This window comes from Lontra canadensis, unplaced genomic scaffold (assembly GCF_010015895.1).
Source record: "Lontra canadensis isolate GAN:19392208 unplaced genomic scaffold, GSC_riverotter_1.0 scaffold60, whole genome shotgun sequence".
In the NCBI taxonomy this organism is placed as follows: Eukaryota; Metazoa; Chordata; class Mammalia; order Carnivora; family Mustelidae; genus Lontra; species Lontra canadensis.
Genome location: NW_022631054.1, coordinates 1,454,864 through 1,471,276, shown reverse-complemented (window position 1 = coordinate 1,471,276; position 16,413 = coordinate 1,454,864). Strand labels below are relative to the sequence as shown.

Genomic DNA, 16,413 nt, shown 5'->3' with positions numbered 1-16,413 from the left:
TTGACTCACTCTGCTTGACTTATTTCTTTCAGCATAGTCTCTTCCAGTCCCATCCATGCTGATATAAAAGTTGGGTATTCATCCTTTCTGATGGAGGCATGATACTCCATAGTATATATGGACCATATCTTCTTTATCCATTCATCCATTGAAAGGCATCTTGGCTCTTTCCACAGTTTGGTGACTGTGGCCGTTGTTGCTATGAACATTGGGGTAGAGATGGCCCTTCTTTTCACTACGTCAGTATCTTTGGGTGTTGGTGGGAATGCAAGTTGGTACAGGCACTTTGGAAAACAGTATGGAGATTCCTTAAGAAATTAAAAATAGAGCTACCCTATAACCCTGCAATAGCATCTCACTCTTACCATGTTAATGATGAGGTGAGCATCCTTTTATATCTTCATTCACCATTCATGCTTTCCTGCTCTATGAAATGCCTGCTCCCTCATAGAGCTTTCTTCCTCTGAGGAGAGAGAAATAGCAAACAAACAGACAACTGAAATCTTTGCAATTTATAATAAGTTGCTATGAAGGAAACAAATAAGATGGCAAACAAATAGGTGGGGAACTCTGCTTCATGTAGAATAATTGCAGAAGACCTGTCAAAATGTAATATTTATAACAAGAACTAAAGAAAAAGAAGAAGGTACATTTGCAGAGACTGGGGAGTGGGACTGGTGTGGGGAAAGAACGTCTGCCTTTCTATAGGCAAACATTATCTTTAACTAAATTTAAGGACTAATAGGTAGAAAAGTACCTTAAGAAGAGCTATGAACAAGATTCTGCAGTATTTTTTAATGAGATAATCGGTTTGAATTACAGAGGAAAATGCCCTTGGAAACATGTAGTTTAGGAAATAGAAATAAATTTTGGAAAGCATCTGCTTCCAGGATAAAAGTCTAGACTACACAGATTCCAAATAAATAAATAAAAGGAGAGCTGAATGTCTTCCCTTCCCTTCCCTTCCTGAACAATTCAGTCCTGAAGCTGTTAAACTGGATAAAACAAAGTGGACATTAGAAGAAAGAGGGGTTCCACACTGAAGGCAACATCTGTACAGAGAGGGCTGGCATGGAGTATCAAGGCTCTGAACAAACTGAGGAAACACCTGGGTAGGGTAGGAGCCCCAGAAGAGTGGGGAAGGCATCCACACAGATGATCCATCAGACTCCAGAATGGGAGAGCAGGGCATTCACATAAGGGAGGAGTGGCAGTAGAGATGGGAACGTGATTCCCTATGGGTGACTGATCAAATAAGTAAATGGATTAAGGACAATAGAGGGTAGGTGTCTCACCATAAGAGAAGAGGGTTAGAAATGTGGCAAGAGCAAAAGTTAGAATATACCCAGAGAATTGGATTGGAATTGGAGGTATGAGTTTGAGCTATCGTTTTCAATATGTGCACCTAGATGTAGACTAAGATATGGGTGTAAATGTGGGTGTGTACACATACGTGTATTCCTTACCTCTTTCCACTAAGAGGACTTGGAAGCAATGACTCCTCGATAGCAATGAAGATGTCTAGCTCCAGATACCAGTTTCTAATGCCATCTTCCACTAAAAATGGACCAGGACTCCTTAAAGAAAAGGAAACTATAGGAACAAAAATGCAGACAGCACAGAATAAAACAGTGGAACAGTGGCCTACGATGGCTGATGCCAAGCTGGCTGCTGCTTGACAGAGCACAAGGAGCCCAGCCCACCAGTTAGTGTGTTAACCAGTACTGGAGTCTGATTAAGCCTCACCCCCAAGGGGAGCAAGGGGAGTGGGGATAAGGTGAGGTGGAGGAGTCCTGAATGTCCGCCCCCTCCCCGCCCGCCTTTGAGTTCTTCGGCAATAACATGGTAGATGCAGTATATGTTCTGGGGGGGCGGGGGGATTGTCTATAAGGCTGACAGTGGTTGTGCCTAGGTGGTGGTGCGACTTGGGGAATTTCCATTGTATTGTTTTTTAGTATTCCACCTGCTTTCTTCATTGAGCAGAAAGGTGTAACTTTTTAAAAATATAATGGGTAATCTACTGCAGTCAAACTAGTAACCACAATATGTTAAAAACTCAGGCTGTGTTTAAGTGCAGGTCCCTTTTTACTGATTTTTTTTCCTGGAAGTTAAGTATGTCTTAGAAAATATTTTTTTCAGAATTTGAGAGACTTTTTTTTTCAGTTTTATTGGGATACAATTGGAATATGGCACTGTGTAAGTCTAGAAATACAACATAATGGCATGACTTACATATATTGTGAAATAATCACGGCAATAAATTCAGTTAATAGCCATCATCTCATATAGATACCCAAAAATAAGAACTCTTAGGATCTGCTCTCCATTAACAACATTCAAATATGCCAAACAGCAGTGTTACCATCATGTAACAGATGATATCCTCAGTACTTATTCATCTCATAACTAGAAGTTTGTACCCTTTGACCTTCTTTATCCAATTCCCTATCCAGAAAGTCTACTTTAAAGATAAGCATGTGGCTGAGATTGGAAGATATCAAATTTTTTTAAAAAACTTAATAAAAGAAAACATTAAGAATTGGTTAAGCAGCGGGACACCTCGGTGGCTCAATCAGTTAAGCGTCTGCCTTCAGTTCAGGTCGTGATCCTGGGGTCCTGGGATTGAGCCCTGTGTCAGGCTCCCTGCTTAGCAGAGAATCTACTTCTCCCTCTCCCTCTGCCCCTCCCCCAACTCATGCTCGCTCGCTCACTCTCTCACAAATAAATAAAATCTTTTTAAAAAAAGAAAGAAAGAAAGAATTGGCTAAGCAGAATAAGCAGAAACTTCATGCATCTATAAATTCAAAGAGTGTCCTAGAAAAATATAAGCAGAGGATAAACTGAAAAAATATTTAACAGGCAGAAGTCAGTCTTTTTTTTTTTAAGAGAGGGAGGGGGCGGGGGCAGAGGGAGAGTTGGAGAATCTTAAGCAGGCTCCATGCCCAGTTCTAGGCCCTACCTCACAACCCTGAGATGGGGACCTGAGCCAAAATCAAGAATCAGATGCTTAACCAACTGACCCACCCAGGTGCTCCCAGAAATCTATCTTAAATATGCACCAGGTTCTTCAAATTGGTAAGAAAAATAGGGGCAAAGGACTAACAGAATGTTAAGAAGAAAAACCTAAATAGTCTATTAATCTATGAAAAAAATGTTTAACCTAACTTGTTATCAAATGTCAATTAAAAAAAAAAAAAGAAATGCTACCTTTTTGTTTATCTGAGTTCCATGAGGGCAAGGACTGTCTGTTTTGTTTACTCTTGCATCTTCAGTGCCTAACACAGTGCCTGACCCAAGCTAAGCCCTCCACAATCATTAAATGAGTCGGATGGAAGAATGGTAGCACCCAGTGTCAGAGAAACTGCCACTCTGTTGCTGATATCAGTTACAGCCATTTTCCTGGAGAGAAAAATGGAAGCATACATCCAGTGCAGGCATGGTCCTCCCTGGTTTATGTTAAGTCACAGTTAAACCTTCGTGGTTACCCCACGAGTGCCTCTTGGTTTTAATACTCACATTTTCTAAAGCTTCTATGTCTCTCAATACATTTTTCAGCCAATACATCTACAGAAAAAAAATGAGATAAATCATCAAAATATAATACAACATTTTCAACAAAACTATATACAGGAAAAGTCTCAGATTACTTTCCAACTGTAATTGGTAAAACACTGGGATCCCAGGCAAACATTTAGAATGGTATCGTGTTGCTGCTGGTTCTGAGAGGTTGTGATGATGTGATGTTCATTGTGAGCCATGCTGTACCACCCACAGCGCCATCCTGGACACACACCCACATTACCCTAAAAGGCTAGGGTTTTACAATGTGTCCCGCTGGGAAGGTTCGTGTGATGCTTATGGTATGCAAAGTGTATGTGCTAGAATGAACAGAGCTGCTGTTTTGTTACAACAGTAGTCATTCTTGGGTGGTCAAGCAGTAAAGTTTCAAGTATTGAACTTCCAGCATTATGGTTTGTTGCATATATATATATATATATATATATATATATATATATATACCTATCTTGTTATTTTAAACACTTTCTGAGTTTGGGATTATGCACTGTAATTTTTTCCCACTTGAAGTCATCGTAAATAGGCTCTAGTTAGCATCTTTACACGGAACATCTGATTTCTGGAAGTGGGTCACTGACGTTCAGTAGGAGATGCTTATACTTTTAAAAGGTCATACAATTTAATCACTTCTAGGTTTTTTTTTCATATTTCTATTTAAATGCCAGTTAGTTGACCTTCAGTGTAATATTAATTTCAAGTGTAGAATTTAGTGATACAACACTTCCACATATCACCTGGTGTTCATCACAAGTACAAGCCTTAATCCCCATCACCTGCTTAACCCACTCCCTCCCCACCTCCCCTCTGGTAACCATCAGTTTGTTCTTTATACTTAAGAGTATGTTTCTTGGTTTTACTCTTCCTTTTCCCTATATTCATTTGTCGTGTTTCTTAAATTCAATATATGAGTGAACATTTGCCTTTCTCTGACTGATTTATTTTGCTTAGCATAATACTCTCTACCTCCATCCATGTCATTGCAAATGGCAAGATTTCATTCTTTTTAATGGCTTAGTAATACAGCTGTAGTAGAGTATTATATATATACACATCTGTGTGTATATATATACACATATATATGTTTGTATATAAGTGAAATATATATATACATATATATGTGTATATATGTGTGTGTGTGTGTATATACATATATATACATAAAATATATCACGTCTTCTTTATCCATTCATCAGTTGATGAATATTTGGCCCATATCCATAATTTGGCTATTATTGATAATGCTACTATAAACATTGGGGTGCATATATCCCTTCAAATTAGTATTTTTGTATCCTTTGGGTAAATACCTGGTAGTGCACTTTCTAGATCAAAAATATACAAAGAACTTTTAAAACTCAACACCTAAAAAACAAATAATCCTGTTTAAAAATGGGAAGACATGAAAAGACATTTTTCCAAAGAAGACATCCAGATAACCAGCAGACACATGAAAAGATGCTCAACATCACTCATTATCAGGGAAATACAAGTCAAAACTACAATAAGATACTACCTCAGACCTGTCAGAATGGCTAAAATAGGCAACACAGGAAACCACAGATGTTGGTAAGGACACAGGGAAAGGGAAACCCTCCTGCACTGTGGATGAGTTTAATTTTCTTCCTACTGTTGTCATAGAAAATCTCATATTTTCTCTCAGGACAGTGTATTATGTTTGTAATTTTTGTGAGAGAATGTTCTTTGTGAAAAAGCATAATGGGGTTTGGGGGGACTTTGGAAGTAATCACAGCAGTAGCAATGGCAACAGCAGCTCTCACTTACATAGCACCAACTGCATGCCACGTAGCAAAGGGAAGGCAAGCCGTGAGCCCACACTGAGCTTTGTCTCAGTAAAACCATCCACACACAGTCCAGTCTCTGCCCAGAAGGGTGGAGTCCAGTGTAGAAAATCCACCGTAGCCCGAGATGTCTGGCCAACCATCCGAAGGGAAACCAGCTGGCTTTAGTGGGCACTCACATGAGCTACACTCAGTATTCAGATGCCAAGCAGTGGGAAGAATATGGGATTTGAGAGCAGCCAGACCTGGATTCAAGTCCTATGGCACTCACTTCCTGTGTGACCTTGGCAAAGTAACCAAAGCTTTCTGAATCTCAGCCTTCTCATAAAGAGAGGAAGAACACCTCGCAGAGGGATCAGCCAGCATGAGAATTAAAGGTGACAGTGCGTGGAAGAGTCTCACGTAGTAGGTGCTCAGGAAATGCTTCTCTCCCCTTCCCTTCAGTGCTGGTGACTGTCACTGAGCTCTCCTTTATTGTTGGTGTTACTATATAGCTCCTGGTTTTTGCATCAAAAACAAAGAATGACAGCAGATATGCAAAATAGTACTTGGCTAAACTTGCCCTGCGTACAGATCAAAAGTCACTTGCATCTGTGTGAGTGAATGAGGAATGAGAAGGTGAAGGATTGAACGAGTGAATGACAACGTGCCCCAAGAATGATGCTCTTATACCAATTTGTCTGCTTCTGTCTTTTCAGCTTATCCACTCACCAAATGCCCTCCTCCCACCATCCTCCCCAACGCCGAAGTCGTCACAGAGAATGAAGAATTCAACATAGGTACCCCCTCCCAAACCAGCAAGGACTGGGCAGGCGAGGAGGGGCCGGGTCAGGTTGGGGCTGGCCAGCAAGGTGCATCTCTCCCTCCCATCCATGGAGAGAAACAGTAGGCCAAATGCAAGATGGCTGATGTTCTGTCAACTGAGTCTGCTCCAAAAATACAAACACTTCCTTTTAGCCATCACTAGGCAGAGGAGACAGGAAGGCAGTTTTCTTCTGTGATTCAAGTCAGTATGGTTTTGAGAAATGAATCCACACAGGGCCCTATAAAAAGTTCCTGGAATGTGGAAGCTCAAGGCTGAGCTATGAGAAGGAGGTAGCAGTTTTTCTGGGTCATTTGATTGGAGTTGACCTGAGAAGAGCACAACCCACTACTGACTGACCTGCCTGGAAGTGGGTTTTTAAGTACTAAGGGGTGCCCTGCCCAGACTTCGCCAGCAAATACCCACATGGGTCTCTCTTCGGCAGGTGACACTGTCCGCTACAGGTGCCTCCCTGGCTTTACCTTAGTCGGGAATGAAATCCTGACCTGCAGACTTGGAACTTACCTACAGTTTGAAGGACCACCCCCAATATGTGAAGGTAATTGCACAGAGCCATGCCTTTGTGGGTCTCAGGTTCCTCCAAAATGTATTCTTTATCTTACTCCTCCCTATCTTCCCAGTCCCTGCCCATAAAGTAAGAGGGCATTTGGTGAATGTTTGTTTATATGAATGAATGATTGCTCCAGAGAAATTCTTAGGTCCTACTCTTAAGTGGGGCTACAAATTGCCATATAACCACTTTTATCTCTGTCTTCCTTTTTTCTAACTGGCATTCTGTGGAAATGGCCTACTGATCATTGGAAGGAAGAAGTTCTGGGACCTCAGGGAGAGGTGGGCTTGCACACCAACCTAGCGCTACTGGAGTGCAGATGTGCTCAAGGTCCTATGTGCTGAACTTCATTCCAGTGTGACACCTTGACAGAAAATGAATTGGCTTCACCAAGTGATCCCTACTAAGACCAAAAACAAACTCTCCACTCAAAAGACTTCTGACCTAGGACAAGATATTTAACTGTCCTGTGCCTCAATTGTCTCATCTATAAAATGAAGATAATGATATTATTTATGCCATGGACTTACTGTGAGGAATTAAATGGGTTAATAATGTAAAGCACTTTAGAACTATGCCTGGCACATAGTTACTGCCCAGTGCGGGTTATTATTATTGTTATTAGTACTATTACTGCTCTGGTACTAATGCTACCAGCAAATATTCAGCAGTGTATGGAAAAACATGTCAGCTTCTCCACCACTTCTCATAAGACAAGAGTAGAGAATCCACAATATGGTTCATTAGTGAGAAAGAAAGAAGCTGCAGCCCTAGAATTGGGCTGCCCCAATACACTGAGAAATTCATTATCTCTAAGTTGAGCTGACCTACCCACACACCAAACAACCAGCCCCCCTATAAAAGTGGACTTTAGCTTTGATCCTGCTCCACAGCTTCCCTGCTTTGTTCCAGCCTTAGTTTCTCATTTCTGGCTTTGTTTCTGTGTCTACATGGCTCCAGCCTTCTTGGCTCTACTCCTATCCTCAACCTCATGCTTTCCTCTGGGACTTGGTGTTATACTTGGCTTCTCAAGATGTGACCCTTCACTGGCTTTGTTATAATAACAGCTTTATTGGGATAAAATTCATGTACCATGCACTTCAGTGATTTCTAGTATATTCAGAGCTTTGTAGCCATTTGTAAGATTTTTGTCACCTCAAAATGAAACACTGTACTGATGAGCAGTCAGCTTCCATTTCTTTCCAGCCCCTTTGCCCCCCGCCAAAAAAATTCTAGACACCACCAATGTAGTTCATGTCTCATGAAATTGACTATTCTGGATATTTCATGTTAATAGAATACCACAAGAATTTTTTTGTATGCTCAGGAAATAAAAATAAAACCTAATATTGATAAAGAATGGAAATATCTACCACATTCATTAAGAAAAAGAATGAATACAGGTAGAAGGGTTCAGATGCAAAAAGTAGCAATGAGCTAAGGAATCAGTAAAATAGGGTAGTAAATCTAAGCAATACTGACCATAGTAGATTTAAAAATATACACACAACTGGACAAATAAATGGCACTGAAAGAAAGAAAGAGTAAGCTCAGGACCCTCACTTGTTGAGGAGAAGGATTGGTATTGATTAACCCACTATGTTAGTTAAATATATAAATTAAAAATAAAGCTTAAATTTATGGATAGTTTTTTGAAATTATGGATAGCCATAGTAGGTGTAAGTTCTTTTATTTTATTTTATTTTATTTTATTTTATTTTATGTTTTCAGTGTTCCAAGATTCATTGTTTATGCACCACACCCAGTGCTCCATGCAATACGTGCCCTCCTTAATACCTACCACCAGGCTCACCTAACCCCCCACCCCTTTCCCCTCCAAAACCCTCAGTTTGTTTCTCAGAGTCCACAGTCTCTCGTGCTTCATCTCCCCCTCTTATTCCCCCAATTCACTTTTCCTTTCCTTCTCCTAATGTCCTCCATTTTATTCCTTATGCTTCACAAGTAAGTGAAACCATATGATAATTGACTTTCTCTGCTTGACTTATTTCACTCTGAAAATCTCTTTTTTTGATTAGCAGTTTTACTGAGTTAACTTACTATGGTTACACATATATTTGCATTTAGTTTTTCTACCTTATTTTGTGTTTTCAGGTTACCATGATTTTTTCTCTTCTTTAATGTTTCTATTGGATTAATTGAGTTCTCTTTATCCTTATTTTTGATTATGGTTTTAGAACTTATGCATAGTAAATTGCATTCCCACAATCACCAAACTGTGCCAAGATGCCCTTCAACAGATGAATGGATAAAGAAGATATGGTCCATATATACAATGTAATATTACGCCTCCATCAGAAAGGATGAATATCCAACCTTTGTATCAACACAGATGGGACTGGAAGAGATGATGCTGAGTGAAATAAGTCAAGCAGAGAGAGTCAATTATCATATGGTTTCACTTATTTGTGGAGCATAATAAATAGCATGGAGGACATAGGGAGTTAGGAGAAGGGAGTTGGGGGAAATTGGAAGGGGAGGTGAACAATGAGAGACTATGGACTCTGAAAAATAATCTGAAGGGTTTGAAGAGGTGGGGGGGTGGGAGGTTGGGGGAACCAGGTGGTGGGTATTAGAGAGGGCACAGATTGCATGGAGCACTGGGTGTGGTACAAAAACAATGAATACTGTTATGCTGAAAATAAATTTTAAAAAATGATTAAAAAAATAAAAAAATAAAAAATAATAATAATAAATAAATAAATAAATAAATAAATAACAGTCATAAACTTCTATGTACCTAACAATATAGGTTTGAAATATATAAGGAACATTGACAGAATTTTGGGGAGAAAAGGATAAATTCATAATTACAGTTGGAGATTTTCACACACCTCTTCCAATGACACACCAAAAATAAGTAGGTACATATAATATTTGAATGATATAGTTATGTCAGTTGGTAAGTTTTTGCTACATAAAAACCATGCCAAAATTTAGAGGTTTTAAATAATAACCACTTATTTCCTACAAAAGACACAGTTTAAATATAAATACCAGATAGCTTGCAAGAAAAGGAAAGAAAAAGATATATCATGCAAATGGTAAACATAAGAAACATAAAGAAATTTTGGATAATACTACAAGCAAGGAGTATTATCAGAAATAGATTTTTTTTAAAGATTATATTTATTTATTTGACAGAGAGAGATCACAAGTAGACAGAGAGGCAGGCAGAGAGAGAGGGGGAAGCAGGCTCCCCGCCGAGCAGAGAGCCCGATGCGGGACTCGATCCGAGGACCCTGAGATCATGACCTGAGCCGAAGGCAGCGGCCCAACCCACTGAGCCACCCAGGTGCCCCAGAAATAGATTTTATAAGGACAAATGAGTTAATTCCATTATGAAGGATATATATATTATATGGAAATGATAAAAGAGCTTCAAAATACATGAAGGAAAAATGGACAGAACTAAATGTGAAAAAGAAAAGGCAAACTACAGAATAAAAGAAGATATTCATCATACATATATTTGTTTAAAGGACTTGTATCTAGGCTATGTTAAGAAATTTAACAACTAATAAGACAATCCAATAAAAATATGGACATGTATTGCATGGAGCACTGGGTGTGGTGGTGCATAAACAATGAATTCTGGAACACTGAAAAGAAATTTAAAAAATAAATTTAAAAAATATGGACAAAAGACTTGATTAGACACTTTGTAAAATAAGATATATGAATAGCCAATAAGTATATGAAAAGATGCTAAAACATCGTTAGTCATCAGGAAAATGCAAATTAAAACCCTAATGAAATACTACTACTACACACCTACTAGAATACCTCAAACTTAAGACTGAAAATACCAAGTGTTGGCAAGAATGTAGAGCAAGTAGAATTTTTATACATTGCTGGTTGGGATGTAAAATTATACAGTCACTTTGGAAGACTGACTGGTAGTTTCTCTCAAAGTTAAACATACACCTGCCCTACTGCCCAGCAATTACACTCCTTGTTATTTTCCCAAGAGAAATGAAAACCCATATCCACAAAAGGACTTGTATATGAATTCCATAATAATCCCAAACTGGAAGCAGCCTAAATGTTCATTAATGATAAATAGAATGAATGAAAAACCAGAATGCTATGATTGCTACAGAGCAATAAAAATAAATGAAGTGGTAATACACGGAACACCATGGATTGACTCTTAGACACATTATGTTTAGCAAAAGAAACCAGACACAAAAATAACATGTCTGATTCCAGTTGCATGAAATTCTAGTACAATCAAAACTGATCTGTTGTTATAGATATAGTATCGGTGATTTCCTGGAGCCTGGGGCAGATCATACTAATTAATTACAGAGGGGCCTGAGAGAACATTCTGGAGTGATGATAATAATCTATATTCTGATTATGGTAGGGGTTACACAGGTATATGCATTTGCTAAAACTCATTAAACTGCACACCTAAAATCTGTTCATTTATTGTACATAAATTATATCTCAAAAATTTTGAACTTTAAATAGAAGTTAATGAGTTATAAAACAGAAAAACATCCTTACTGATCAATAAAAAGAAGTACCTGGAACTAAGAGTGGCAAAATAATCAAACCATTAGGTGAGTTAAACAAAGGGAGAAAGCAGTAATATACAAAAATAAGAAAGGGAAAATGGAATATAACCATTGAAGCAAAAGAAAATTTTAAATTATGAGACCATCTTGTATAAACCTATGCCAATAAATTAATGATTTGATACGAAATATTTTCTAGGAAGATGTAATTTAATAAAATGGAGCTCAGTGGATAGAAAGTTTATACTTTCCTAATTCTTTAAAAGAAATAGAGAATGTTATCAGAGGAAACCCCATCAAAGACATCAAGACTGGATGGTTTCATGGAAGAATAAACTTCTAAAGAAACTACTAAACCATCAAAGGCCAGACATCTTGAGCATACAGGGAAAAAAAAACTTGTCGACACTAATGCTCAGATCTGATAAAGTTGCTCACAGAAAGGCAAACCTGTGGACCAATCTCATCTGAGAAATCATGCCTATTTCCCTTCAGTGGGGGACTTTCAGTTAGAAAGGGGAGAGCTTCAAGAGCAACCCTGGTAATGGCTGGAGGGTACTACGAAGCTTGGGGAGATGTAAATATCACCACACTTCAGGGACCTGGAGGTATCAGTTTTGTAAAATGAGGAGCATTTCAAAATCAAGTCTGTTTTCCTCCATTTGTTTTTCTTTCCCATTTACAAAATAAGAAGGAAGTTCTCTCTGGAGAAGCTAGTTAGTACCTTTCAAAGCTATTCAAAAGGGGCGGGGAGGGGGGTGCCTGACTGTCTCAGTCAGTAGAGCATGTGACCCTTGACCTCGGGGTTATGAGTTTGAACCCCATGTTGGGCATAGAGAGTACTTAAAAAAAAAAGTGTGTGTGTTGCAAAGCTACTCAAAGGTGTCCCAGATGAGCTGTGTGAATTTGGGGTCACAGCAAGCATTTTTGCCTGTTAGCCCAGACCCCGTGCTGATTAGCAAGTCCCATTTCTGTGAAGGCAGAAGGTTTGAAGGAAGCAGTGGAGACAGGTGGAGACTGAGTGGCTTAATCTCCTCCCCAGAACAGCCTCGTCTCAGTTTATGATCCAGGATTAGCCCTTGGCTGTGCAGTTCCAGATGCTCTCCTTTGTCAGTGTCCTAGAATCCAGTACATTTGGGAAGCCTATCTAAAGGCACATAGACAGCAAAATCCCAATTTCTCCATTTGTAGTGATTGGGACACTTGCCACTACTGCCCAGGCCATGCCTCTTTCATGCCTGAAGAAGATGATTCAGTCCTCAGAACTTTACTGTGACGTCCTCAGCCCGAACAAAGGGAGGGAGATCATCCTGAAGTTGGCTTCACATAGGAAGTAGTGACAGGTCCCTGTACTGCAGGAGAGAACACCCTTCTGGCATCCGGGGTGTGCAGGGCCCCTCAGAACCAGCATCTTCTCTCGCCTCCCTGGTGACAGACACAGGAAATCCGATCTAGCCCCTCCAGCAACTCCTTTTCCAAATTCTACATTGACTATCTTCCTTAGGGTGCCATGTTTTCTTAAGTTATCTTAATACTACTAATCAGGCCATAGCCAAGCTCTGCTGCTTCCTTCTGTTCCTGGTATAATTACATCATTATCATTATCATCTCTACAGTTTATGAAGACAATGTGTTGCATGCCATAGATATATTGTTCCCTATAATATTATAGATATTATAATATTAATTTACAATGGTATAATATGTTATGTAATGCAATAGCCTTGTAAGGCAGGTGTTACCGTTCTGCAGCGGAGTTAGAGATGCCATTGCACAGAGAGGAAATAATTTGTTCAAGATCACACAGCTAGTAAGGGACCAAGGTGGGCTATAAATCCAGATGTGTTTGACTCAAAGCTCCATATACTTACATCTGCCCTATACTCTTTTTGTACAAATAAATCCCATTTAATAGAATAACTTTTGGATTTGGGGACACTTTCTCTTGTCTGCCTGTCTGTATCATTGTCAGTTTTACTCCAAAGCCCATATCTGAGCTAGGAAGTAATGCCAACCAACTGACCAGGCCTGAATCCCAGCAACATAGTAACATTGACATAGAATCTGAGGTCACCTCATGCCATGGAGCAGTGTAATGATGGGCCTTGGGGTCTTGTTTGAATGTGCTCAAATACTCGTGTTCCAGTGGTTGTCTTTTGTACCAGGGAAATGTGTTGGCCCTGGTTCCCTCTCCATCCCATATACCTGATATTTCTCTTTCTTTCTTCCAAGTACACTGCCCAACAAATGAGCTTCTGACAGACTCCACAGGTGTGATCCTGAGTCAGAGCTACCCAGGAAGCTATCCCCAGTTCCAGACCTGCTCCTGGCTGGTGAGAGTGCAACCTGACTACAACATCTCCCTCACAGTGGAGTACTTTCTCAGTGAGAAGCAGTATGATGAGTTTGAGATCTTTGATGGTAAGTCAGTCAAATGTTGAATAGTTGCCTGCTGCAGATGGCAGATTTGCTTCTGAACCCTAGGGATCTGTGCCATTACCTCCCCTTTAGAGCTTTCCTAAAGCCCCATGCAACATCTTTCTCTATCACAGAAACCCCAATACCATGGGCTCCAGTGGATTGTACGGCCCATGGGACAGGGATGCTTTGTTGCCACCTAGACCTGCTACAGAACACTTTCTTACTCCAGCCCCTACTCAACATTAGTACCTTGCATGTCACCCAATAAATGGATCACAGCAGTATTCCCACATGAAGAGTATGCCACCTCTGAAACTCAAAGGGGTCTACCAAGTATTATGCTTTTGTCTTTGTAGTAGAAGGGAAAAGGCACACTAACTTCCTCTTTAATTTGGAGAGAATGTTTCAGCGTGTCCTTAAACCACTGGGGAAATTTCACCTGCCTCTTTGTAGGACTTATCTCTTACCCTCTGGAGCCCTGTGTCTTACAAAAGCATCTACACTAATTGTCCCTTCTGGCTCCTCAGAGGCAATTAATATGATCTCCTCCTAGAGAGAGTCAATATGTCATATCCTGCAGGATGTCCAGATGGTCCACATCTTTTCATATTATATTCTGACAGTGAGCAGGAGAATTAACATAGCTCTGGGGCAAGACCATGAATGTATACTGTTGTCTATCTCGTGAATGCAAATTGCTTATGATCCTCCTTTCTGATGGGTCTGGAAAGAGCGTCTTGCTAGATCAATAACTGCATTTCATGCAACCCAGGCTGTGTTAACCTGCTCTAATGAAGATACAACATCTGGCATAGCTACTACAATTGAGGGCTACCACTTGGTTAAGTTGGATAGACCTGGGCCAGGACTCCATTTATTACCATCTCCAACCCTCAGACACTTCCAACAGAGGGACCATGATAGTGCTTTGGGTTCCCAGGTATCAGCATCAGTTCACACTCTGTATCCAAAATCTTTGGAATACCTGAACATTCCTTTTTCTCCAGTGTTCAGTTACCTGAGGAAATAGCAGTAGGTTTTTCTTGGGCAAAGACTGAGAGAATCACTACATATACAATTGATGTCATTTTGTTGGGTCCTTTTTCATGGGGACCCAGTCTCTCCTTCAGCCAAAGTGTTCTGGAATGAAATGGAACCTGGCTCAGGTCTCCAAATTGGGTGAGGAGTTGCAACTTTCCATTGGGGTCAGCTTTCCTCACTGTTTTGACTATATGTTCATGATGTTTTGTTCATATATTCATATATCAGGGGGCTTTCCATCTATCTTGCCCTTAGAAATATCATGTTCTGTGAGACACCACCATAGATCCTACAGGTTAGACCCTCCCAGCTACCATTCCAACCTTGCTTCCCATTTTAGTAATTACACTAGCCTCACTTACCACTGTTAAGTGCCTCTGCCTGGCTCCTGTATTCTGGAATCTTCTCATCCCCATTAATACTAGGAAGCCCAATTCTATGACAGCATCTCCTTCCATCAGTTTAGGCGATAGAGGACAGCTGTTACTCAGGTTGTCAATGGTGCTGGTGCTCACCCCCTCCATCAGTGTGTTCCTCGTTGCTTTAGGAACTGGAGTATTCCCCCAGGTCCTCCTGAGGGACACCGTCAGCTAGTGGGCATTTTGGTCTGATGTGATAGACCTATTCTGGCATGCCACTTCTCTGAGCCTTCTGACCCCTTCCTTCACAGTTTTTCACAGTGGCTCTGATGGCTCTATTTTGTTTAATGTGGCCCATTACCTTTGCCAAGCTTCCACAAGCTGTCTTGGCAGATATCAGAACCATCACTCAGGGCTATTTCCAGGGCAATAAATCCTGTTATGGATTATCGAGCTTTACACTCTGCCTTCCTTGAACCAGCCACCTTAAGACACACTCCCAGGCATTAAAGGTAGGAAAAAAGAAGAGGAAGAGCTTTCTGGAAGAGCCTTGGAAAGGAATATTGAGGAGTTCTTTTATGTATGACATTGAGACACGATGTTTGACTGTAGCTTTATTGCTCTATATTCACTCAGTACAAAGCTTTTCTCTATGACAAGCACTGAGCTATTTTTAGTGTGCATGTGAGAAGTAGGTGGCAAAGTAGAAGTTCCCAGTTTGCAAACCAGTTCTTACATTAACCAGCTGCTTGATGTTGGCAAGTCCCAAGATGGCAAATAGATTTCATCTCACCTGCCAACTCCTGTAGGTTGGCAGTGACATCCTGGAGCGCTGCTTTAGGGCTCCAGAGGAGAGACCACCAGTATAGTACCTGGGGATGCAGAGAAAGGACAGAAGGACAGACCATTGCACTGACCCTGACTGTCTCAGCCTAGTGTCATCTCTTGAGGAGTAGAAACGGGAGGTGGTTGCATTTGAGGTATCAAATCAAGGTACCTACTCGCTTGCAACTGTGCATGTCTGTCATCCTGTGTCCTGTACTCTCGCCCAGGTCCCTCCGGACAGAGTCCTCTGCTGAAAGCCCTCAGTGGGAATTACTCAGCTCCCCTGATTGTCACCAGCTCAAGCAACTCTGTGTACCTGCGCTGGTCATCTGACCACGCCTACAACCGGAAGGGCTTTAAGATTAGGTATTCAGGTGAGTAAAACATAAGGACACATAAGAAGGGCCACAGCCCCTGATCCCCTGAAGTTGCTTACACAAAACACCCAAGGAATCCATGGGCCATATCCCCATCAATG

The 16,413-nt window shown here is 40.5% G+C and overlaps 1 protein-coding gene across 1 annotated transcript in view; it reads left to right on the top strand.

Annotated features, from left to right (window-relative positions):
- The window catches only part of CSMD2 (CUB and Sushi multiple domains 2), a 593,647-nt gene that overhangs the window by 505,124 nt on the left and 72,110 nt on the right, over nt 1–16,413 (top strand). Inside the window, exons 45-48 of the mRNA XM_032877161.1 lie at nt 6,074–6,154; nt 6,623–6,736; nt 13,522–13,710; nt 16,163–16,309. Of these exons, the coding sequence (XP_032733052.1) occupies nt 6,074–6,154; nt 6,623–6,736; nt 13,522–13,710; nt 16,163–16,309 (531 nt within the window). The remainder of the gene's footprint in view (nt 1–6,073; nt 6,155–6,622; nt 6,737–13,521; nt 13,711–16,162; nt 16,310–16,413) is intronic.